At 39.8% G+C, this 26698-nt stretch overlaps 1 protein-coding gene across 2 annotated transcripts in view; it reads right to left on the bottom strand.

Moving 5' to 3' along the window:
- PLCB1 (phospholipase C beta 1) overlaps nt 1–26698 on the bottom strand; it is a 449952-nt gene that overhangs the window by 171689 nt on the left and 251565 nt on the right. For both annotated transcript variants that reach the window (XM_009906912.2, XM_054180087.1), the window contains exon 4: nt 2128–2268. In XM_009906912.2, coding sequence (XP_009905214.1) covers nt 2128–2268 — 141 coding nt within the window. The remainder of the gene's footprint in view (nt 1–2127; nt 2269–26698) is intronic.

The following is a 26698-nucleotide window of genomic DNA, read 5'->3' as shown; positions in this document are numbered from 1 at the left end:
ACTATTGCAGGTTATTTTGCCTTTCTCTTCCAAAGAGACCGATATTTATCACACAATCTGAAAAATACAGTATGATGAATGAAGGGCTTATCCAAAACCCAGTCATGCACTGAAAAGGGGAAGGTGGGGGAGGTTCTCATTGGCACTTGCTTTCCTTGGAATATGTGTGAGAGGAATGGTCAAAATTTGAGTGTGACATCGAAAACACCTTGTATTTAAACACCTCCTCAGAGCTCCTTGAGGTGCTTATTTGTAAAAACTCCTCTGAGTCACTACATTGGTCATGGAGGTAAGGACTAGAATGTCTGATATGGCTCATATAAAACTGGAAAACGTGTTAAAGAAGGAAGACATTTTAGGTGCTTCACAAGTGATCAAACTCTGTTTTCCTTGAAACAACCAGGATATTTAGTACCATTTCAGGGCAAGCATGCCAAATCTGCAATGCTTTCAAAATCCCATCCCCAGGCTACAGTGCCTGATTGATAAAATATGAATTTATGTGGTCTATTGCTTTCAAAGTAAAAAGGAAGACTCAGATTCTTAGCTACTCAGATCGCAGGAATTACTCAGACCAGACCAAGACTTTCTAAAATGTGATTTTATCTACAGTATTTTTCAGGTTCCACTACCAAACAGAAAATGTCTTAAACCACTGATTTCTGAAGTGGTTTTGCAAATAGATTATGGTGCACTGATTGCTGGCTAGCTAAGAAAGAGATAAAGAAGGACATATCCTTCTGATTTGGGTAATTTTCTCTCTTCCTTGGTAAGTGCTAACAATTTTTGCTGGTATAGCTTTATAACATCTTTTAGTTTTCCGTCATATGATTAGGGCTTCTTTGTTCCTGAAGAGTTGTTCCAATTGCTTTCACTTTTGCAGTGTTGAGATTTCTAAACCACCCCTGTAGAGCATAGCTGTGCGTTTCCATGTCTGAAAGACAGCGCTTCCCACTCAGCAGTCCATGGAGTTCCCTGGTGAGTTTGTAGTCTTTTTGTTTTTTATTCTTTCACATCAAAGAAACAGTTGAAATAATGTTTTTGCAAGCTGGCCAATCACCTAATTAAGATTAGTAGAGAGAGAAGCTAAAGTTTATCTTCTTAGCTTAAGCCCTTTATACTGTGATGTTAATTCACCTGGTCTGACCACTGTTACTGTCTATGATGTGACAAAATAACTCCTTACTGTTGTTAAATAACCAAGAAACTATCAAATCCACGATTTAGTGGATCTGAGCACGCAAGCTACATGAAAATGTGTTCTGTGCATGACTATCTGGAGGCCATCATTAGAGTCCACCCATATGAATAAAAGTGGAAAAAGGAGTAGCTTTTGAATGTCAGTTTGGAATAGATAAAGCAAAGAGCTCCTACGTCATTAAACACAACTGAGTCATACAAAATCTGGGAGAAACAACAACAAGAAGAAGAACAAAAACCCTCCCCAAAAATGTACTTACATCAACTGTAACTTGCTTGGCACACACAACTGTTTTGTGTGATGTGTTGGACAGAAATGAAGGGACTGTATACCCGCATGGAAAAAATCTTTTGCTAAGGTAATGATGTTGACGCCACAATTCTTATCAAGCGCTATCAGTAGGCAAAATGTAATGCTTAAAACTGACCTTTGAACATAAACTGAAACATTCATGTGTGTAAGTTAAATGAGGTGTCTGATTGCCAACATACTTGAGTATACAAGGTAGAGCTGTAGATTCCCACTGGCCTAATACAGGCCAACCTTAAAAAGTCAAATATTTACAAACTTTGTTCTCATCGATGGTCAATAATTTGCACACACTTAGGACAATCATAAAACACTGATAACTATGGGAATACACTGATATGTGTTTGGAGAGTAAAAATTTGTGTGTACCATGATTCTCACTACGCTTATCTGGGCTTTGCAAGCAACATTCTGGGGGCATTAACTTCACTGAATAAACTCCCTGAAGAAAAAAGTAAAACAGTGATAGCACATTTCTTTTTGAGCACAAAGTGGCAGAGTGCTGTAACAGAACTGAGGTTCATTTCACAGCAGGCTCCACTTACTTCATTGATCTGTATCTCAAAACAATACTTCAGAAACATTAATTTTATATGACACAAACGAAAGTTTATTACCTTTGCTATGTCCTCTTGGAATGCCACCAAGTTCAAGTATGATATATTGACCAGGTCTGGACCATAGACAACAGTTACCATTCGATTTTCAAGTCGACCTCCTACGTTCCCAGCATCCAACAGTTCACGCAGTTTGGGATCCTGCAGGTAAATACATTACAAAATAGCTTAAAATCTTTTTGCAAATGCTCTAAAGGAAGGGATCATTTTGCAAATACTTAACATTTGAAAACGTGTTATTTTGAACACTTTTAATGTGATGGCACTAGGATCTGATCTGGCTCATTATTAATTAAAATATTTAAATGTATTAACCCAGAGTAAAAAGGAAATTGCCACTGAAAATCCATCAAAGCCTTTAAGCTCTGTATTTCTACATCATAGACTAAAAGCTGTCCAACTGATGGCTGCATATTGCTATTTTCACTTATTTTGCCTCATACACAAACTGTTTTGGTTGTCAAAATAACACAATCTGTCCAAAGGCTACTAGCCTCAGCAGAGAGATTCTCTATGATTTTAATGGATTTTAGAGCTCAAAATGGGAACTGAGTTGTTCCTACGGAATTAAGATGATAGCGTGGAATTAACTGTCTTAAACACTATGAAATGGAGAATGGAATTCTGTCTATAACCTCCTCTTTTTCATGTTCAAAGGTAATTTTTTAATTTAAATTATGAGATATATTCCATTTATATTTAGATTATAGCATTTTTTCAGGTTTCTTAAGTTGAAAAAGACTTTTAAGATCATCTAGTCCAACTGTTAATTTAACAATGACAAGTCACCACTAAACCATGTCCCTCAGCACCACATCTACATGTCTTATTTTTAAATAGAATAGAATAGAATAGAATAGAATAGAATTAATCAGGTTGGAAGAGACCTTCGAGATCATCATGTCCAACCTATCATCCAACAGCACCCAATCAACTAAACCATGCAACCAAGCATCCTGTCAAGCCTCGCCCTGAACACCCCCTGCGACGGCGACCCCGCCACCTCCTCAGGCAGCCCATTCCAGTGGGCAATCACTCTCTCTGTGTAAAACTTCCTCCTAACCTCCAGCCTAAACCTCCCCTGACGCAGCCTGAGACTGTGTCCTCTTGTTCTGATACTGATTGCCTGGGAGAAGAGACCAACCTCCGCCTCACTACAACCCCCCTTCAGGTAGTTGTAGAGAGCAATAAGGTCACCTCTGAGTCTCCTCTTCTCCAGACTAAGCAACCCCAGCTCCCTCAATCTCTCCTCATAGGGCTTGTGCTCCAAGCCCCTCACCAACCTTGTTGCCCTTTTCTGGACACGCTCCAGCAAGTCAACCTCCTTCCTAAACTGAGGGGCCCAGAACTGGACACAGGACTCGAGGTGCGGCCTAACCAGTGCAGTGTACAGGGGCAGAATGACCTCCCTGCTCCTGCTGGCCACACTGTTCCTGATGCAGGCCAGGATGCCATTGGCCCTCTTAGCTGCCTGGGCACACTGCAGGCTCATGTTCAGCCTACCATCAACCAGCACCCCCAGGTCCCTTTCCACCTGACTGCTCTCCAGCCACTCTGACCCCAGCCTGTAGCTCTGCATGGGGTTGCTGTGGCCAATGTGCAGAACCCTTCCAGAATACTTCCAGAGATAATGATTCAATCGCTTCCCTGAGTGGCCTGTTCCAATGTTTAGTAAAGAAATGACTACACAAAATTTCTGTGAAAGATAAATAGGTTCAACTAATTTAACCAGCTAATAATATCCTGCTCCTCAGTGTCATTAGTAGCATGAGCATGTGAGAAATAAAAAAAAACACCAAACCAACCAACAACCCCAAAACATACACACACAAAAAATTCCCCAAACCAAAATAAACCAAACCAGGTTATTTTGTAACTCTCTTAGTTATTAGGCTGCAGCATTTCCAAGAAAGACAATCAGTGTTTTCCAAACTACAAAACCTGCTTGGTCCTTGGCCTCAAGATGAATTTTATAAAGACAAAGACAGATGAAAAGGATCCCCACATCACTGAATTCAATTCTTTGAATAGGGCCAGTGCAATCTGAAAGCTCAGGTTTCCTAAAAATCATGCTTTTGAAAGTCTACAAGAAACACAGAAAAATGGCCAGCAAATAGTATCACTAAGGAAAAAGTTCTATACAGAGAGAGTGATTGCCCATTGGAATGGGCTGCCTGGGGAGGTGGTGGAGTCACCATCATTGGAGGTTTTCAGGAGAAGACTTGATGGGGTGCTTGGTGCCATGGGTTAGTTGTTTAGGTGGTGTTGGATTGGTTGATGGGTTGGACGTGATGATCTTGAAGGTCTCTTCCAACCTGGTTTATTCTATGGGATGACAAATTCTGTGTAGAGATCCAATGATTTCAAAACCGGCACAAATACTTTGAAGTATGACATATTAAGTGGAAAGAAAGTACAAGGCTGTCTATCTCAAAATGTTGAGCCTCATTAAAAGTTGAGTATGAGGCAAGTGCAGCAGGAAAATGGAAAGAATAATCCTATTTGAGGCCTCTGCAAAGAAGAAATATGACTGCTCTGGGACGAAGATTATTTGATGGGTAAACAAGTTAATGACAGACTTCATATTAGAGAAAAACAGAATGACCTAAAAATAGTAGTTGCATTCCAGACAGGAGGATTTGAAGGAGAAAGACAAATTATATAATTTACATCTAGGAAAAACCATTGTGTATCAGGAAAATGACAATATAGTGGCAATCACAAAAACATGGTGGGCTACAAACTCTTCAGATGGGATAGGCAAGGCAGGGGAGGCAGTGGTGTGGCCCTGTATGTCAGGGAGTGTTTTGATTGTATTGAAATTAATGATCACGACAACATAGTTGACTGTTTATTGGCTAAGAATCAGGGGGAAGGCCAACAAGGCAGATATTCTGGTCGAGACCTGTTATAGACCACCCAGCCAGGATGAAGAGACAGATAAAAATATTCTTTAGACATCTCAAAGAAGTCTCACTATCACTGGCCCTTGTTCTTGTGGGGAACCTCAACTTCCCTGACTTCTGCTGGAAATGTAACACAGAAGAGAAGGAGCAGTCCCAGAGGTTCCTAGCGTGTGGACAACTTCCTGACACAACTAGGGAAGCTGCCCTGCTGAAACTGCTGCTTGTGAACAGAGAAGAACTCTTGGGTGATGTAACAGTTGGGGGCCATCTTGGGCACTGTCACCACAAAATGATAGTGGTCTCAGTTGTTGCAGTAAAGAAGGGGGCCAGCAGAACTGCCATCTTGGAATTCCAGTGAGCAGACTCTGGCTTGTTTCAGAGACTGGTTAACAGAGTCCCTTGGGAGGCCTAAAGAACCAAGGAATCCAGGAAGGCTGGACACTGTTCAAGAGGGAACTCTTAAAGGCACAGGAACAGGCTCTCCCCTTGTACCAAAAGACAAGGCACAGGAGAAGGCATCCAGCCTTGCTGAATAGAGGGGTTTGGTTGCTGCTGAGGGACAAAAGCAAAGTTTATGGATATTGGCAGAAGGGGCAGGCCACTCAGGAGGACTATAAAGTTGTCATGAAACTATGCAGGAAAATGATCACTGTCCCTGAAGGTGTTCAAGAAATGTGTAGATGTGGCAGTTTGGGATATGGTTTAATGGCCTTGGTGGTCTTAGGCTGATGGTTGGACTCAATGATCTTAGAGGTCTTTTCCAAACAAAACAATTCTATGATTTTATGAATAGCCAGAGAAATGTCCTGAAGATGCTAAGTTAGTGATGGTGTGGTATTAGATGGGCTTTCTCATTTACAGGATGAATGTTACAAATTTTTCTTTAATTTCTCTGGGAGATATGAACTCATTGGCTATTTGCTCCCTACCATTTCAAACCCAACATCAGACTGATAAATGTTTCTGCTGAAGGGCCTGTCTGGCAAGAGCATCATTCCCTCTGAATGCCAACTGACCTGGGCTGTTGACCTTTGTAGACCTTTACTCAAAAGGTCTAGCTGTCAGCTTGCTTTTCCCCTTCCACTAAAGTTTAGTAGGAGCCTCAGTTCAAGGCCTGGAGCTGCCTGAGCTTTTGTCCTGAAATCAGGTTAAGAAATCCAGTGTTTCTGATGGGACACCTCGAGATTAAAGGGCCAAGAGATTCTTGGCTGGAGATGCAAATTGTGAGTAGACAAATACAGGGAAGGTGACAAGGATGCTATTGGCAGCACCAATAGCTTTAGAACCCATTAGAACTCAGAGCATGTCAAATTAAAGCAAGAGTTGACCAGAGCTCATTTTGGGGGGGGGGGAAAAAAAAGCACCTTTCATATTTGGTTCTGCTGTCTTGACAAAGCTATCAAAAGAAAATATTCCTTAAAACAACACAAACAAAACCAGAAAATAGAGAAAATTAGTCATAAAGATGAAATAAAGTGACAAAAGTGCATAGAATTCCTACAAGTTTCATGAACAAATGCCAAATAATGCTGTTTTGTTAGAAACTAGAATCCTGCATACAGATGGATAAAAATAGATTTCAATCAGGCTTCCAAGACTTTCTCCTGTTGTATTTTCCTTTCACTGGAAATCATTAAAATAATTTGAACTTTAAGAGACTACTGAGCCATACGAAGGACACTCCCTGTGAAGACTGCTTTTAGCTGCAGTTGGTGTTATTAAAATGTAGCTCTTAACACTGCACTCCCAATTAGTGTGTGCTCTACACTTCACAGTAACTGCCCTAACATCTTTTAATAGTATCTCCAGCTCTTTAACTTTTGTCTGCAACACTCAGTCTGTGAAAACGTTCTGGCTTTTTAACACATGGCCATATAGATGTATAGAAAAGGCTGCCATGTAGTTTAGTGAAACTTAAAACACTGATTTAAGCACACCAAGGGCAACAGGTCAGCCCCGGTTTCACCTTGTATGTAATGCACCACCCTTTTGTTACTAAGGCTTCTCAAAGCTGCAGCACCACCTCTGAGAGCAACTGTCTCTGATCCTGTTTAAATGGTAATAGAATCTGTCCTGTGCTAAACATTTTCTCTGGGGTTTAATAGATACAGACAATGTGATGGTCAAAATGATATGATGGCTAGAACTCCTGGGTTGCTAGAAGAGTTGTGCAATTAGAATAAAGTAATTTTTTGGTTGTTGTTGTGTTTGATATTCATTTACAATGCAAAAAATCTAAAGGACTAACTACAGTGTATACTGTGTGCATAGACTACAGAAGAGTGTTGCCTTTGCAGCATTCATACTGGTGCACACACGACGCCATATGCTTCCATATACTCCCTGCCCCTTACAGCTCTCCACAGACATTTGCACACATTTTGTTCAGTAGAACATTGTCTTTATAAGTCAGTCAAATACATTACTCCTGCTTTAACCTATAGGCATGAAATCGGTCTCAGGGCCTTGAAAAAGCAGATGTCTAAGAAACAAACCCCAAACGAAACCCCCACCAAATTCAGTTTCCATTATTCCTGTCAGTCTGACTTATGATTTCCAAATGTCTTCTGTTTCTGGTACTAAACATGCCATATTCCTTACTTTAAATATAATGCAGTTTATTTCAGTAGAGTTGCAAATAATTATACATTTTGCTGTAGAAAACCATATTACATAGCTATAAGGGTACTTCAGAATTCCTTAGACTCTATACCTTAATCCCCAATTGTTATATTTGTATCCTGACAACTTCAGGAGAGATTTGAAACAAAAATGTAAACAGAACTTCATCTTAGTTTCATGCTCATCAGAATATGATTCCCAAGCATTCAAAATTGCACTTTTCTAGCTCTTTATGCATCCCGGGAGAGGGGAGATGCTGGGGAAAGCAGTGCAACTAGATAGCTACATATGCAAAGTTTTCCAGGAAACACTCAAGATTATAATTAATTTCAATGAAGAACCTTGCTAAAATAGAACCTTACATTGTGACTGCTGAAGGCAAAACTCCCACAGATTTTCTCCAACTATAACAACATCATATCTTCAAGAATACCTTATCACAGAACGTTTATCAACAAAAAAATAGATACATACATATATGGCAGATATATTTCACCCGGACTTCAAAATACCAAATTTTAACACTGTGAGCACTGGGTAAGTTGCTCCTGTAGGGCCAGAAAAAGTAAGAAACACGTAGTGTTTCTTAAAATCATACCACTTGCTCCTGCGGCTAGCTAAATGCTTCAGCAGCCTTCCCAAGCTACAGCTCCACTGAAGTGATACAAATGGACTCTTCAGTGCAAGCTGCCCAGCACAGACGACCAACTACAGGTGATACTCATTTTCTAAGACTCTACTGAAATAATTTTGTCGCAGCTGTGGTCTGCAAGACTTAGTGGGTCCACAATTAACAGTTGTTTCTTAATGTTTGCCTCTACAGGTTAAGTATCTTGTCTTGTTCAATCACTTCATCCATAGCCAAGTGAGAAGTGAAGCACCTCCCCAGGCATATATGTCCCCATCTGCATCAGACTGGAATAAATTACCCATCTGACAGTCTGTTCTGTGTCTGGTGAGTTTATGAGGTGCAGGTGCCAGCCCTTTACAGGAGACATCTATCTTCTGGACATGAGACAATCTCACAGCAAGGGTCACAACCCAAACCTCTCCTTGCAAAGGGACCATCAGCCTGCATTGCCTCTGTGAATTCCTGCAGTGCACCAGGGCACCCCTCAAACAAAATGCTCCTGGTAACCAGCTTAAATTTACTGTTAACAATTTCGATATAGACTTCAAAGCTGGTTGAAATACCCTTTCTGTCACACATCACCTAGCAACAGTACAGGACTAAGAACTACACATCAAGCGGATTGACAGACTCATCCTTCAAAGATATGAGCCCTTCTTTTCTCTCCTTCCTTTGTAAGACCAATATACAGACTTATCAAGTTTGTCTTCCAGCAATCCCTTTCACTAATTAAAGAGAATGTCCATACATGAGAATCACACCTACAAAACTGTCCTCCTTAATAACAGTCATGTGAAATTAATATACTCCAATTACTGCATCAAAGATACTCAGACTAGTGTTCTCCAAACTCTCTTTTCTATTACTACACAGAATTCACAGGAAATTTGCTATTTAAATATATTTATATCAAGTAATTTTTGCTAAATTCATTATCATTAATCCAGAAATACATTTAGCCCAATAAAGATCAAAAATACACTATGGTTTCCATACAAATACATCTTCATGTGCTTCACAGAACGTTTATCACATCAAGGCATGACCAAAATACTTGAAATACTTCTTTGAAATCTTTTCTTATTGCCAGGGTTTCAGAATGGATACCAAAGTAGCTTATCAGCATAACTACCCATGCACAGAAATAGAGCTGGCATCTTGTTTAAACACCTAGGTCATCAAGACAACATTTTTGTGCAGACTAAGTCAGTGTGTACAAAATAAAAGGACTTTTCTTTTAAAAGTCACTCTACATAATCTCAGGTGATGTTGAAACTGACATCTGCTCAGTTAATACAGTGGGCTGTTTACAGAGTATAACACAGTATTACGTAAAAGGAATCAGAAATGCTTTAAACAGAGTTTGACCCTGAGGAAGGAGATCTGAGACATCCACTGACTTGTGAGAGAGATCTTGCTTCGTACATGCAGCAATAGTGAATGCCTCAGATGCAGCTACAATCCAAGGGCTATTCATCCCCATAGGAGATGAAAGGGTACCATAAATCATATAACCAAACAGTCAATCCTGATTAACTCTGTCTGTGAAACACTCCAGAACAACAGTTGCTTTTCCTCAAATACCTTAATACAATTCCTTGCTTGAAATAAGAGCATCAATACACCAAGTTTACCTGGAACAGGCTATGAATAATGGTAGAGCTACTTTTTCTATGAAATAAAACTTTTGAGGAAGAGAGAATATGTGCCTGCGTAAAACATACCTCTTTCTAGTGTAAAAGAAGATATAGGCAAACCTATACCTGTATAAATGATATTTAACTTTGGAAAGTACAGAACTGTGTCAATACGTGTTTCCAAATACAATTTTGAGTTCTGATAATCTGTGGTGCATTCAGAGATTTCATGCTGACTTTCTACAATAGCTACCATGAAAGACATGGGATATTTTAAAACATTAAATGTTATTAATGGATATTTTTATAATATTTATGGGCACACCAAGGAAACATTTTGTCAGTAACCAGGTCAAGGGGACAGAACACATCCTTAGCACGTTCATAGGTGACACCAAGCTGGAATGAGCAGCTGATGTGCTAGAGAGCAAGGCTGATGAGTCCCTTCCAACCTACCATTTTCTAAACCAGCCTGATTTCTGTACCAGATGTGACCATCCTGTGTTACAGGGAGCTACTGGAGACAACACTATAAACTTACTGATGGATATTCAGCAGCAGCATTGTCAAAGCTCTTGTTTTTCCTTACTGTACAAAATCAGATTGCTTTCTTGGGGAAAGGGAGGGATATATCCAAATAAAGTCGACTGTAATGCCATCTTTGGTCAAAAAAGGGTTTTATACAAAAAAAGAATGAAGGATATGTGCTAAAGGAAAAGCTCATGAACAAAACGTGGCTGCCTCATTCCTCTTTTTCTGACCTTTCTCATAGTCTCTTGTACTCTCATGACAGAGCTTTAAGCAAATACTCAGATTGTGTATGTGTCAAGTTCTCCTTCCTCATGTCCGTATTTATCGGATATTTTTTGGGGTTTATAGTATTAAAGCTTTTAATTGATTGCAACACTGTGTGCTTTAACAAAATGAAGTGACCGGATAAACCAACTCCGTAAAATCAGACCAAATGTGACACTTTTCAGTGCTTTTAGACATGGTTATGATTAACAGAAATGTACTTTATATCTCACAGTGTAAATATTAATTTAAATGACAATTTAAAAAAGGTTAAACACCTAGAAGCTACAACCATGAACAATCTTCCTCTAGATGTTTTCTAACTCATGAACATTTTTATCTCTTTTTATGAGCTGCTGATGGTTCAACATTATAAAGATGACTTTTACGCACACACATTTCCTTTCTCTGCTTTTCCTCTCTCAAGATACTTTGAGATTTCTTTTTCATTATAGTTTTAAAGGATGATAGGAGAGAAAAGAAGCTTCTCACGTTTTCATGTTACTTTTATTAACTCAATTTTTTTGGTCTGTATGGGATTATTGGAACTATAAAAAGTCTTGAATTAAAGGATTTCTACAGCAGGTTGCACAGCATGTAAGGGCAGGAATAACTAGAACAGCACCTTAATTTTCACTTATCTATACATCTTTTATGCATTGTTCTTTTAATTCCAAATTGCTGCACAGAGTTACTTCAATAGGGTTACTTCAGAGGTTGAGTGACAATCAGTTATTCATTTATACATCATCTGTAGAAATCTATGATTCTTGCAATGAGCTGAATGGGAGATATTGCATGAATGCCCACTCTGCTTTTTGGAGTGCTTCATAAGGGCTGGATTAGGATCACTTGTATTTTAATTCATTTCTTTTAGCTGATGGGAGTATGTACGTCCAGACGGACTGTATTGCTGAGTGCACCAACTACCCATCCGGTATAAAAATAACAGATGAAACACAGAAAGCTATAATTGAAAACATCTGAGTAACAAGCTGTTTATTATTGCAATATTTCAGACACATTCATCAGGAGAAGAAGTTAAAAAAAAAGGACAGAGATCCTGTTTGGCAATGCTAGTGTTATTTTAGGCTATCTTACCTGTTTGTAATACATGTTTTGCTGGTTTTTTTTCAATTACATAGTCATATGGAATGTTTACTACCAAAGGTTTCAATTTACCTGATTTTATTTATTGCAAACACTCACTACTCCCATTACCTTTAAGTACTTAATTTGAGGAAACACATTTGCAGTATAGCAAAGAAAACCAAACCATTTCAATGGTGATGCAGCCACAGGCACTTTTTTCCTTCTCGTACTTGTACCAGATATTCAGAACCTGCACCTCAGACCACAAGCTTGCAATAGACTCTTAAGAGCACATTTCTAATGACTGACTTCAAACCACACTGCCACTTGTCAAAAAAATCTTCACTACATCTTATTACATATCAGTGATAATAACTGAGAAATATATATATTTAGACTCTTAACATTTGAAAAGTGATGCAAAATTAGCCAGCACAGACAAACTTATTTCCTGCAGATCTCAACAGAGTTGTCCTGGCTCACGCGTGTCCAGCTCAATAGCAGTTAAAGACAGGGTACCAAAAGGGAAGCAATTGCTCCTTAGCTGAATGGTGCCTTCACCTTGAAAATGTAACTAAAACCACAGAATCATCTAAAACACCACATGCAAAATCATACAGCAGATGCCATTGCTTTGGATAGCAAAGTTAGACAGAGGAAGTAATGTATGATCAAAACAAATTAAGATTGCATTTTAAAAGTTAGCCAGCTTCAAATTACTCCAGAGAAGATTACATTTTCTAAGTACATTCTAACTTTTCATATAAATATCTAACAGAAAAAGTCTAGAAACAGATTTCTGTTGTAGAAGACTGAACATGACTGCTGACAAAAAAACAAGTAAAATCTACATTGAGCATGAGTAAGAACTACAAATATGTGGGTTTCTTTGGCTGAGGAGAGAGAGAAAACAATGAATAAATACAGAAACTGCATTTGGGTGGCTCTGTGACAGATTCATTTTACTATCTGTGAAAGTACAGGAAACATGTTCAGTCATTGCTAGGAAAAAGAACGTCTGAACACTGATGTCTTTGACAAGCAACTGCACAGAGAAGGAATTCTTCAAGGGATGCAATTGGTTTGGTATTCTACGGTTCTGATAAATAATCAATGAAGGGGATATAAAAAGTGTGGCTATATCAGTTTGAGATGCAACTCAAAGAAGAATATAATACCTCAACGTGGAGAGCAGTTATGATGGAAATCCCAAGTACTACACACTTCTGAACAGCCAAATGAGGTGAGAATACCAAGACAAGGATGATGGAAAAATTGGTGCAAGAAGAAAGTGGTTTGTAGTCCCAAAATAAAACTGGCTATATGGCATGAGATTCACATGAAGAGTAAATCAGATGCAGACATTTGGTGCAGTAAGCACCTTTACCTATCTGAATTATTCATGTGTTTTATAGAGCCAAAATTCACTCATAAACACATTTCTGTCTATAAACCTGTTGATAGGAAGACAGCTACATTTAGAAGCAGTAATGCCCTACTTAGTCATTCAAGCTTCTATGAATTTTCCTTACAGTTCATAGAAAACCAACAGGGTCAATAGTTCTTCAGCTGAAGACACAACTGCACCCTTGGTATCCATCAATGGCTCTTTCCCACAGCAGATATAATTAAACACTACTTTGGTAAAGTGTAAGGAGCCAAATTATATTTGCCACCTCAAAACCTCACACAATTCTGTGACTTTTGAACCCCCTTGTCTAAGTATAAACACCAGCTGGTGCCCTAAAATGGAGAGGTAAGTGAAATTCTGCAGTAACTCACACTCTTAACAGCTCTCCTCAAGTCAGAGAGGTTAGCCTGGATTTACAGTAGTTGACAAAGGGTAAAAATCAGCAGAGGAAGTTTAACAGTTGTTAATTATTTTCCAATGTGCCTTGTACAAACCATGGCAGCTTGCAAAAAATTCAATTTCTTCCATTTAGAAGTTGGATCAGCACCTCTATTCCTAATATCACTTTCTAAGTGCCAGAAAGACTTCTAGTTATCCAAGAATTTAATGAACTACATCCAACAATTTAAGGCTGTTTCATTTAGATAAGAGGCTTTCCAACTTAAAGGATAAAACAGCCTTCAAGGCAGTGGAAAATATAACAAATTTTGGTATGTATAAACTACCCAAGCAGTTAGTTAATTCTAAAAATCACATTTCAGCTGGGGGAATTTGAGTAAATTGGCTTGGGATGGAAGCTACAGACCAAAAGAGTGCACAGAAGGCGGGATAGTCCTGCAAAGACTCCAGGCCACACTTTTTGCTCCCCCTTTGCTGTATTTCCCAAGGATCCCCAGTGGAGTATTTGACTGAGTAAAACTATGCACTGAAGGGTTTGACCAAAATACTTCTGAAAGGTTATAAAGTCCAATGCTTTTTGAGAAGGGAATTAAAGCTATTTTGTGCACATAAGATTGTGGCACAGAGGGTACACTTTATCCAGTTGGATTCTTCCCAACGTATCCTTGGAAAAACAAATGGATACAATTTATGCAACTTGGAAAGGAATATTCTGCAAATGAGAGAATATCCTACACATATCAGTTCCCCAAAACATCATGGGTTTTAACACCATGGGTTTTAAAGTATACTTTGCATGAAGATCTACTTTAAGTGCACACTAACTCAAAGACAGAAATTAATAGCTTCTCTAAAGTATTTCTGTGTCTGGAGCTAAATTTTCAGCTATTTTAAAACAGTAGCCTGATGTTTATGTAGTCATTTTTTGAATTTTTTCTTGTTACTTTTCATTCACCCTTCTCAAACAAATCAAAGTGCATAAAGCATTTGCCCACAGGAAATATTAGTGGAAGACAAATGTTCCTATCATCACGATGAACCAGTGAGGTGCAGTATCAGACTGTAATGGGTTAGGGCAGATCCCTTCCCCACCACAGGCAGAAATAACGACTCAGGCAAACGGATTGCAAAAGTGATGGAAAGTTTAAATAGGAAAACAATGAAAAACAATAATAAAAGTTTTACAGAGAACCACAAGCACCGTGACAAAGAGAGAGAGAGATCCCAGAACATACCCAAGAACGTCCCATCCCCACCTGGGGGTACACCCAAACCCCCCCAGGGTTCTTTCTCCCCCTCCACCCCCCAACCCAGCCTTGGGCCTGGGCAGGCCCAAGGGAGGAGGCTCACGCCATTTTACCTAGGCAGTAGCAGGGGGACAAAAGAGGAAGTGAAGACCCCGCATGGACATTTTATAGGGGAGCAGGGCATTATGGGAATGGAATACCTGGTTCCCTGTGACCACCCCCTGGGCTGGGCCCACCCCTTGGGACCTCCCAGGTGTGGTCTGTGCAGTGGCATCCTGGCCAGCACCCAGCCTAAAACACCACACAGACCACACTCACAACATGAATGTTGGTTTGTGGACTATTTAACATGGTATTTAAATATACTGAATCATGTAAGATGTGGCCTTTGCTTTGGAGGACCTCAGTGTTTCTGAAACACTCTTTTGTCCCTCCAGCTAAGGTGGGGAGCTGCTGCATTGTGCTGGGTTACACCTATCCAGGGAGAAGGGCTGTGAGAGCCCTGCTTCCCCCAGGGGACAAAAGAAACCTGATCCAGGTGAACAGAGGGGACTTGGTTTCCCCCTCCAAGGAGGAGGGGTCCCCCGAGTCAAAGGTGGTCTATTCCACTCCCCCTTCCTGTCAATAGGGGGACACCTGTAAAAAGGGTGTATTTTCCCTTTTTCATCTGCCTCACCTGCTTGAGAGGACCAACAGCTGCAGCCAGTCTCCTGATTCTTCCACGTGGTCAGGCCTGGCCTCTCCCTACTGCATCCATGCTTCTCTAAAGGAGTGAAATCCATACATATCCAGGGAAATATAAGGCCATCCAGGCTTGGTTTTATATATTTTCCTATTTATCCTTATTCCTTACCCTTGTAAACCCTCCCTGTTACTGATATATATATATATTGTTAAAAAATTTGCTTTTCCTACTTCCAAACTGACTCCAGATTATTTTTTTTGGTAGATTTACCTCCTTCTCTTTCCCCCTACCTCTTTTTTCCCTTTCTCTCCTTTATCCTTATCAGGGAAAAGGAGGAGGGGGCAGGGGAGGAATTCTCGGTTTGCTATCATCTGAGCTTTTAAACTCCAGTTAAGGCATTCACAGTGCAAAGCCAATTTTAACAATGATCAACTGCCAGCAAGGAGCAGGAGACAGGAAGATCAGCTCAAAGTGCAGCTATCTAGGAAGACTGATGAAGCCAGGGTTTAGTCTAAAGCTGAAAGGATTTAAGGGGTCTGGATCAGACCATCAGGGAATGAGATGCACGGCTAAATCACTGATGCTTCAACTTGCTAAAATGGGTTATTCAGAAACACACACAACTCATTCCCTGTGTAACAGGCTTTATGTTCAAGCAAACACAACTCGACCCTGACCTCCAACAGTAATTGTAATTCAGCTCTACTACACAGCTCTTACTATTTACAGCACAGACTATTACAATGTGTTCATATCTTGCATTTCTTGACTTTTTTCCCCCCTTTATTTTTCTCCTTCCCACCCCCCCTCCCCCCACTATCCTTTATTAGGAAATAAGGAAACAAGCACAAACCCCAGACACATCTCTTGTGATAACAGAGGTTGAAAATACTGAATTTCAGTGTCTTCATTTCCTCCCTCAGTAATTCAAGGTTATTCTCTCTTTTGCTACTCTTGAAGTCTACTGAATATAGTTTTTCTTATATTGCTATCAGTTCTTGCCTCACTGAAAGTGTTAACACAGAAGCCTTTTAAAAAAAATAATAATTTCCAGAAAGATAAATAAATTTATGCTTCATACTTGCACACCTAAACAGACTCTGAAGTGATGAGGCCTATAACCTTACTGCATTAATAGCAATGGAGTTAAAACTTTCTTTTTCTTGTATGACTGTGTAGGTGAGGATGCTGCTTCAAAAAGCCAGAAGGAAAAGCAGTAGGAACATGTGGGAACACCAGCACCGAGCGGTGTGAGCAATCTGGCAGTGCAGGCCTAGAGCCTGACATGGTGGTAGGCCATGCTCAGCAGAAGTGCAGAGCCAGCTACCAGTATGCCGAAACAGTGCTGTGCCTGCAGCACTGTAACTAAAACAAGACGCTGGTAGCTAGAAACATAGTAAGTTATCTCGGGACAACAGGACATGCACCTGCATTACCAAACCTCGCGTGTCACCCATAGTTGGACCAATAATCTACAATAGTGTGATGTGTGGTCACTCATAGGGGACCAATGAGTCCATGACAACAAGGCACACCAAGGTTATATAAATTGTAGCAGTTTCCTTGCTATGCACTTCTTCTTTTCCTGCCTGTCCTATCTCCTCTCCTTCCATGCTTTACTGTGCCATGCTTTCACCATAGGCCTGCAATACTGGAACAATAAAGGATCAATACCCGATCATATTGGTCAGCCCTATTGATTCCAATAACCTCCGTCGTCGCCAAATCTGGCTAAAGGAACAAGTCTTCCAATAGGAAATGGCACAATGCCCTTTCTGTATCTATATCTCCTACAACTTAAAAGCATCAGGACTCATCTAGCTAATAATTCTGTCAGCATGGTAATGCTCCCCAGTAACTACATCCAAGGACACCTTAGTCATAGGTTGAGTTGAATCTATCACAGTATCACAGTATCATCAAGGTTGGAAGAGACCTCGAGGATCATCGAGTCCAACCCGTCACCACAGACCTCATGACTAGACCATGGCACCAAGTGCCATGTCCAATCCCCTCTTGAACACCTCCAGGGATGGTGACTCCATCACCTTCCCTATCTATATATATAGATCTATATCTCTATCTATCTGTCTTCAATACCATGCTGCTGTCATGCCAGCTTCAAAATGAAAATGCTGGCTGGAGGATAGTATCATGGGGCTTGAAGTTCAGATTGTAACATGACAGGCTTCCTGTTCTGGTTACTGCTTCTGTTTTAGGGGTGCTGGTCTTTTCCACTGGGCTGACTGCAGGTTGTGGGGTAGGGGGTACTGCTGGTTTCTGCTGCGTCTGCATTTTGCTGTGCTTTTCTGCTAAAATGGCCAAGGTAATTGTGCAGCTTACCATCTCATTAAACTCCTTATCTCAAACTAGGCTTTTTCTGTTACTTTCCCTCCTGCGTCCTGTGAGGGGGGTTTGGGTGTTAACCAGGACACCCCCCTTTGCTGTGCAAAGAGTTTGGGAGAGGGATGCTGCTGCTTAGTCACCCCAAACAAGCAGGTGGGAAGGTGGTGTCATGTCATACACACACACACACATATATATATATACACACACACACATATTTCTTTATTCCCTCCTCTTTCTCCTGTACAGCCTTGCCTTCCAGCATTGGCAATGTTTTCTCATCCCTGGAGTTGGAGACATTGATATATTATTTTCCTTTCTAGATCTCAACATACAACATCTCCAAAGATGACACAGAGGTGATATCTGTATGCCTCTGCTTTGGCAGAAGTAACAGCTCTCAGGTTTGCAAAACGTTTAAGCATCCTTTGAAGATTTATGAAGGTGATCATTTCAAATCTGTGGAGACTTGTGAAACTGCTGAATGTAGTGTGTATAGAAATCTATTAAGCAAATGCTCTGCTGGTATGAAATAAAGGCAGCTGCTTGCCCCAGGTCAAACCCTTGTATCACTTCAATACTGAACTGCATACTTGGACTGCTCTGGTCTAGCCTTATTCTTGTCCATGAACAGATCCTGAGAGCTATTGCTGTGCTCTGCATTAGCTCTTCTTTGCAATGTGTATGCATATACAGCACTGCCCTGCTGTTTTACAGTGTATAAAAAGAAGCTTAGTGTTTTGTTCTGTTGCTTGGTTTATCTATGAAAAGTCTATGTAAGTTTTCATTAATTTTTAGTCAAAATTAACTTTTCAAGGGGGAGTTCTTATAGAAAACTGAATCCCAATAGTAATTTGAAAGGCTCTTCTAAAGAAGTCTGTGAAATTGGATGTTTGCAGCAGTCTTGCTGATAGTGCTATCTGGAACAATAAGTAACTTAATGATTCTATTGGACATGGCAGCATTAGGTTAACAGTTGGACTCAAGGATCTTGAAGGTCTTTTACACCCTTAATGATTCTATGACTATGATTCCATGACAGGGACTCCTAACCACACATGCAAAACACAGGACTTACCTCATGAACAAACCAAACCCCTTACAGATAAGAATCGTGTGTGAAGGATTGACCTTATAAATATAGAGAGCAATAGTAGCTGAAGTCAGCCTGAAAGCTATTAAATTAACTACTCAAAACAGCAGTAATACAAGTCCATGTGGCACACATTGGCACCAACCTGAGACTACAGAGCATGAGCAATACAGGCTCAAAATGATCTAGGACCTTTCTTACCTTTCACATATTTCCCATACCATTTAGGTACGTAAATAGGTTGGGATTTGGGTTTTATTTTCTTGGTTGGCTTTTTTTTTTTTTAAAAACAAAACACCACAAACCCCTGACATGTAACATTGGAAAGCTTCCTATTTAGACAGGAAGAAAGTACAGCCTTACACCTTCCCTTAGAAAACCACCATGCCCAATAAAACAAATGACGAATGCAAGCATGCTTGAGCAAAATTCTGGGCAGAATTCCCAGAAGAAATTTGAGTTTGGCTTATCAAGTTCCTAATCTGTTTTTTTTTTAAACCAGGCTACTGAATAGGTATAAATCTCTTCAATGGTATGAAATTCACTATGGAGACAAACTTTTAGACCACAGTGGATATCATCTATTGAGGAACCTGACATACTGAGTCCTGTAACTGCAGTTCTAATGAGCTACTACAGTAGGTTGTCCAAAATCAGAATTGTACCAATGTTTCAGATGGATTAAAAATAACAAAAACACACAATCAAAGAAGAAACACACCCCAACCGAATGTTACTGGTATTTTCTGTTCAAAAGAAAGGAGAAATGTAATTTATAATGGTGAAAAAATAAATTATTGAAAGTTATGATGACTGACTACTGCCTCCAGACCAGTTTTCTGTAAGCTGTTATTTTGCTGGACACTTTAGCAATGGCATTTTAATGTCACAGATTCAGTTTCTTGACATTTTCTTTAATTTAGAACCACTATGCAGGTAATAGCCTAATTGGACACAGCTTTCCTCTGTCACCTCTAAACAAAATGGAATTCCCAAGTTTTTCATTTTATTGTTGCTCAGCCTTCAAATTCTGGAAACTTCATCTTTGTATTTTGATATCCAGCTTGGCTTGTCATTCTCTGAAAGAAGCATAGTCCAGAGAGTCTGGTACAGCTGTCCAAAGAGCAATTGCACTCAATGCCAATGTCACTCCTCACGGCACCCGCAGGATCAACTCTCACCACAATCTGTAAAGCCACTCTAGTGCCTCACTGCACAGTGTCACAGAATTAAGAGTGATATAGAGGGGAAAAGGAAAAAAAGAAATAAAAAATTCATAGTATGTTGAAATAAATGTGAAAATATGTTTGAAAAACTTTAATGCAACATTTCAATTTCTAAAACAAAACACTTGCAAATGGTTAAGTCTCCGGCAATCCAAGATGATATTTTTGAGAAGAGTCTTGGGTCAGCTTTTGCCCCAGTGTCTTGACTCTTTCCTGCTGCCATAGAATAGAATAGAATAGAATAGAATAGAATAGAATAGAATAGAATAGAATAGAATAGAATAGAATAGAATAGAATAGAATAGAATAGAATAGAATAGAATAGAATAGAATAGAATAGAATAGAATAAAATAGAATAGAATAGCATAAACCAGGTTGAAAGAGACCTTCGAGATCATCGTGTCCAACCTATCATCCAACACCACCCAATCAACTAAACCATGGAACCAAGCATCCTGTCAAGCCTCGCCCTGAACACCCCCAGCGACGGCGACCCCACCACCTCCTCGGGCAGCCCATTCCAGTGGGCAATCACTCTCTCTGTGTAAAACTTCCTCCTAACCTCCAGCCTAAACCTCCCCTGATGCAACCTGAGCCATCTTGTTGCCATTTGAAGTTTTGCTTCTTTCTTCTATCTGTGAAACATATTTAATGATAATCCATTTCTTGTCAAGTGTCTTGTGATCTACAAAGCTGGTAAGTGCTGCCTAAGTTCTTGATTCTTTTGGTACTTTCCAATGCAAAGTTCCATTCTTGAGTGATCTGAAGTGCATATGTCTAATAATACACTCCTCCATCTTCCTGACAGTCTCTCCTACTAAACTCTCTTTTTATTTCCTTAGAACTTACTCAGACTTTATGAAGCTTGGTAAAATCATAAAAGACCTGGTTGGAAGCAACCTCAAGGATCATCTGGTCACATGTTTCTTAGTAAAAGCATTGACTAGACATCTACACCATTTATATTATTCTACATCTATCTACATAATTCTTCTCAGAAATCAAGCAAAGTCATGGCCCAGTTCTTAGCTGTTGGCCATGCTTATTCTAAGACAGCAAGGGGAATACTGGTACAACCCATGCTACACATGTAATCTCAGCGAGATTACCAGAGAGACAGTTCTCCTTGATGAGTTATGCAGTATTATGTGGTAATACTCTAATTCTCTGAATTCCCTGGACATCCCATTGGAGTCAGGAAGGTGTCTCAGATCAGACACCTGTGGTGGCACACATGGAGACACTGCACTTTCTTTAAGAAACCTAGAAATGCAAGTTCATGCTCTAGTGAAAGGAATTAGATGAATGGATAAGGAAAGCACAGAGCACAATGAACTTATTTGCTTTTTACTGCACTCAGTACAACCTCTACTGATACGTAAAGCCAGTGCCTTCGAGGCTAGCTAAGTGGTTGAGAAGGATGCCTGCTGATGTCATGAACAAGGAAGAGAAACTAATGAATTGGTCTCATTTAATTTTGTGGTAAGGAAAAAAACTGAAATTTTGCACTTCATAAAATACATAAAATTCTTAGACACGTCAACGTGAGTTTTCTGCTGCTTCTCCTGAGATCTCCCTCAAGATCCTTTCCTGACATGGAGTATGCTTACTGTTTCAAAGGAAAACAAATCTCCACTGAAAAACAAGCTCCCATTTTTGAAAAGCTCAGAGCAGCTCAACACGCTTTTCCCCTTCAGATCAAGTGTCAGCAGCAGTTCAGCAAATACCTGACCATATTTTATTAAATCAGCTGTCAAGAAAACTCTTTTACCTTTAAAATCCCACAGCCACACACACAAAGGGTAGAAAAGAGAAGGAAAATGGAAGAACTTTCCTAGGTGGATTTCTATGATGATTGCTTAAAAATCCTTCCAAATACTAAATAAATGCCACAAATGGAAGCACTGTGAAGGTGGACTTGAGATGCTGAATATAACATACAAATACAGCCTTGGGACCTACTGACTGCCTGAGGTGTGAGCAGCCCACACTGTGAACCATATCCACCTACCTTCTGGTTCATTTTGCTGTGTCTACATGAAAGTGGTATAAAACATTTACAAGGTAATGCAGCAAAACTGCAGAATAAAATATTAATTTAAAGCTTTGCTCAAGAGTAGCTCAACATTACTATATGGTGTGGCTCAAGTATCAAGAGACATTCAGCATGCACTTAAGGACAGCCCTGGAGCCCATCTTGTTTTCCAACACCTCCCCCCCTCCACCTCTCCAGCCCCAGTTCCCCCCTTGCCTACAGGTTCAGTCTACTCTCAAAGCAAAGACGGATTCTTAAATTTCACCATGCTGCCACAGGGAACAATGCTGTGAGGTACCTGGCTGTTCTGTGAAATAAGCATGGCTTCGGGACACCAGTTTTAGTGACATCAGGTGTTGGATATACAACTGTGCCAGCCTACCCAGTGAACTGGAAGGGCTGTGTTCAGGACTTCAGTGTAGTGACTAATGGACTTTGAAAATAAAAGAGCATTTGGGATGAACTACACTAGTCCTCTTTCAGAAAAGAAGCTGTACCATAGGGAATAAACTGTATTAACACTTGCTTTTGTGAATAATCCTATTGATTTGAACATGAAAGCCTGACTGGGTAAGTCCCACATTCACATGACAAAGAAAAGCAGATACCCACAGAATACAAGAAGAGTTAGGTAGGTGTGGGTTGCTTTAATCTTATGTTCATGGAATATAATAGTCATGGGGCAATGGCTTCCTACCAACGCAAATCAAGCCATAAAGTAGTAAAAGGTCTGTCCCTTCCTCTTCTTTCTTGAATGGTGCTGATTTCTCTCATGATCTTTAGTGGGTGCTTTACAGAACAGGAGAATGAGTCCAGAAGAAGGTGAGAGAGAAGTATTATGAGTTGCAGTTTATGCCTAAATTTCTGGCCTGACTCCTGTTGATGGTGGGACCTGTGCAGACACCCAGGGCCATAACCAGGCTGTCTAGTCCAGCAAAACACTGAGGCAGATGCTTAACTGAAGGATCTGAGTAGTCCTGCTAAAATCAGCATACTGCAGATTCACAAGTAAAAGGCTCAGGAATTTCACTTTGGGTTTGTTTTTGAAAGGGGGTCAATTATATTTACACGTCCAGTGTGGCTTGAATGGCCTCTCATCTAAAGAAAACCAGGTGGTGTTTTCTTGTTTCAGGGTACTTGTTTCTGACACGTATATTTTTGAAAGGTGCAACATTTTAACTTGGGCTTATGAAAAAATAAATGCTATTTAGAGATGGGTGTCTGTTTTCTGAAGAGATCCAATTTAAAAGGAGTTGAAAATAAGCTTTTAAAATTTTGGAAGAATTATATTGCTCAGGTATAAACTACTGAGAAAACTGTAAAAGAAATGAGTAAGTAGCTTTGATACCTATGACAATGTCACTTGCTTTTCCCTTTCCCAGCTTTAGTGTATTCATATTTGAAAGTAGCAAGAAGCCTCTCTAAAATGTTTTTAGACATTTTTTGTGCAATTAAGACCTTGTTAAAGTGTAATTTTTAAACAGATTTTTAACCTGTTTCAGATAAACCCCTGACCCAGACCAGTTCTCCCCAGGGGTTTGGTTTTGGAATTAATACAGACCATTTTCAAGAATGAGACAAACAATTTTAAGAAAGATTAATTCTTATAGAAGAACTAATCTCTCCGCTAAGATTCAATAATTTGTCCAGCATAAAGAAAGTAAGATTACTTTCAAGATACCATTGAGTATAAGGAATGCTAACAGAAGGGTTTTCAGAAAATAAGAGCTGTGGGTCTTAACCTATGTCCCAATTCACTCCCTTTTATGTCTCAATACTGCAAAATACCAATACAAGCTCTGACTCCTTGGAAAAAAATGAGTTTAATAGGGCAGGACCTGTCACTGTTGACTTCCATTGACCTTCAGGCTCACTAAGACTCTATGAAAGCAAAGGAGAACCTTTGCTCTGCAATCACTGGGGCTTTATCAGGGCTTTAACACCTACCAAAAGCAGCAGCTGCCACTCTCTTTCTATCAGTACTTCTTGGCATATACTTTGATATCTCATTGGATCAGTTTACAAGATTGCCTCATTTAGGCTATTTTTATTGTTGACTTTATGTTCAGATATGTCAACCAATACTATCTGCATGCTCAGGGAAAGCTGTAATGGGAAATCCCAGAAGATCTGGCTCATGTCCCATATGGTTATAGCCAGATCTCTGAACTTTCACCATGAAGAAGGAATATGCCTGCCATGCAGCTGGACTGAGGCTTTTGCTACTAGCTCTGGCACTGCTTTATTTCCAGGTACACCAGTAGATGTATACATAAGGGAAGTGCACATGACTAAATATGCTATCACACTTGCAATTTTAAACACCATCATATGCTGAAAGGTCTTGATTTTAAAATTCATTTTATGTGAGAAAATGGTAGCATCTTAGATATCATCATCTTTGATACCACAGACATAAGCACTAGAAAGTTAGACCCTTCAGGGTGGTATTTCTTTTCTCTCTCTGTTTTTCCCCTAAGAACATCCCTTTCAATACTGTATTTCAGTTCTTTTTTCAAATGTCTTTTAAGAGCCAACACATACTTCATTTGCCTGGATGATTGTTTGATGTGGCTTTCACTATATGCTGTGAATTTTACCAGCTGACATCCTTGACTTTCTTCGGTTGAAAGGAAAAATAAATATACGCATTTAATCAGCCTACATATGCTACCATTTTCCTTTATGCTGTTAGGGTAAAATAGCTTGGCCTTTATTTGCTGTTAACAGGCTTGTAATTGTTTCTGATCAAATAATGCAGTGTTTGTTCCACTCTGCAAAGTAGAAATACATAAAAATAAAAGCCAAAGGAGTTATGTGTACAGCTATTAAGTGAAAATAAGAGGGGTTCAGTAGCTAAGTGCTTCTAGTTACTATCAGATGAGTGTGTTTATACCAAGCTGTTAATATGTCAGATACTATTATTTATCCATGTTACCACACCTAAGTCTTTGTTTAATACTACTGTAGCTCCATATTCACAACACTGTCAACCCCAACTATTCGAAAGCTGTGAGTCACCTCCTTTTCAAGGAAAGATGCTACTAAAAATGCAGGAGATGCACTAATACTGTTAATGCTGTTATTGAAAGATCCTGCATGACTACTTTGGGCTCAATATTTACCTGCTGGGTAGCTAAAATTGTGGGAAATTAACTTAATTTCATGAAACAGTATGGATAATAACTGAGGTTTTCAAATATTTACTGACCTCAGGAACTTAAACACACCAAAGTACTTGACTCAGTAAGACTGATTTGCAGTTCTGGGCCCCTCAGTTCCAGTTCTGGGCCCCTCAGTTTAAGAAGGACATTGAAACACTTGAACGTGTCCAGAGAAGGGCAACAAGGCTGGAGAGAGGCCTTGAGCACAGCCCTGTGAGGAGAGGCTGAGGGAGCTGGGATTGTTTAGCCTGGAGAAGAGAAGGATCAGGGGTGACCTCATTGCCCTCTACAACTACCTGAAGGGTGGTTGTAGACAGGAAGGGGTTGGTCTCTTCTCCCAGGCAACCAGCACCAGAACAAGGGGACACAGTCTCAAGCTGTGCCAGGGGAAGTTTAGACTCGAGGTGAGGAAAAAGTTCTTCACTGAGCGAGTCATTCGTCATTGGAATGGGCTGCCCAGGGAGGTGGTGGAGTCACCGTCCCTGGAGGTGTTCAAGGGGAGATTGGACGTGGCACTGGGTGCCATGGTCTAGTTGTGAGGTCTGTTGGGACAGGTTGGACTTGATGATCCTTGGGGTCTCTTCCAACCTTAGTTATACTGTGATACTGTGGTACTGTGATATGGACATACCTGTACAATTTTGTCCCTATTGACTGAAAACACTGAACAGAAAAGGCAAACATCAACTGGACATGATGATCTCGAAGGTCTCTTCCAACCTGGTCTGGTCTATTCTATTCTATTCTATTCTATTCTATTCTATTCTAACATTCTAACATCAAACAAGAAGAGGCCAAGTAATAAATACTTTGAGGAGAACACAGCAATCATTTTTTTCCAGCAATTTTACCACCATTACTTGCTGCTCAGATTCTGCAGAGACGTTTGGAGATCCGTCCCAAAACTCTCTCCATTTTGTGGTTGCTTTTAACAGCTTATAGAAACGCTACTGTTCTTTTTTTTCCCTCTCTGTGCAACAGCAGATATGTATTAAACAATAAAAATTGTGTAATTTAGAGTCAAAGGAAATGCACCAGTTCCTTCAGTGTACCAAGCAGCATTAAAACTAGGCAGTGGAATTCCTCATTCGACAACTCATAAGCACAAGAATAGAAAACTTTTCATACAGTATACCATATGTCCCTAAAAATACCGGGCCTGACACCAAATTATACAAGGTGCAGTTCTCATGCTTTTTTACCCAGCATACCAATTATACCTCCATTGCACTTTAATCTATTTTTAGCAGTGAATGCATCCATACAAAAAGCTGATTAACT

The sequence above is a fragment of the Dryobates pubescens genome, chromosome 3, assembly GCF_014839835.1.
Source record: "Dryobates pubescens isolate bDryPub1 chromosome 3, bDryPub1.pri, whole genome shotgun sequence".
NCBI lineage: Eukaryota > Metazoa > Chordata > Aves > Piciformes > Picidae > Dryobates > Dryobates pubescens.
The sequence above is the reverse complement of the archived record's forward strand: the minus strand, read 5'-3'. Positions and strand labels throughout refer to the sequence as shown.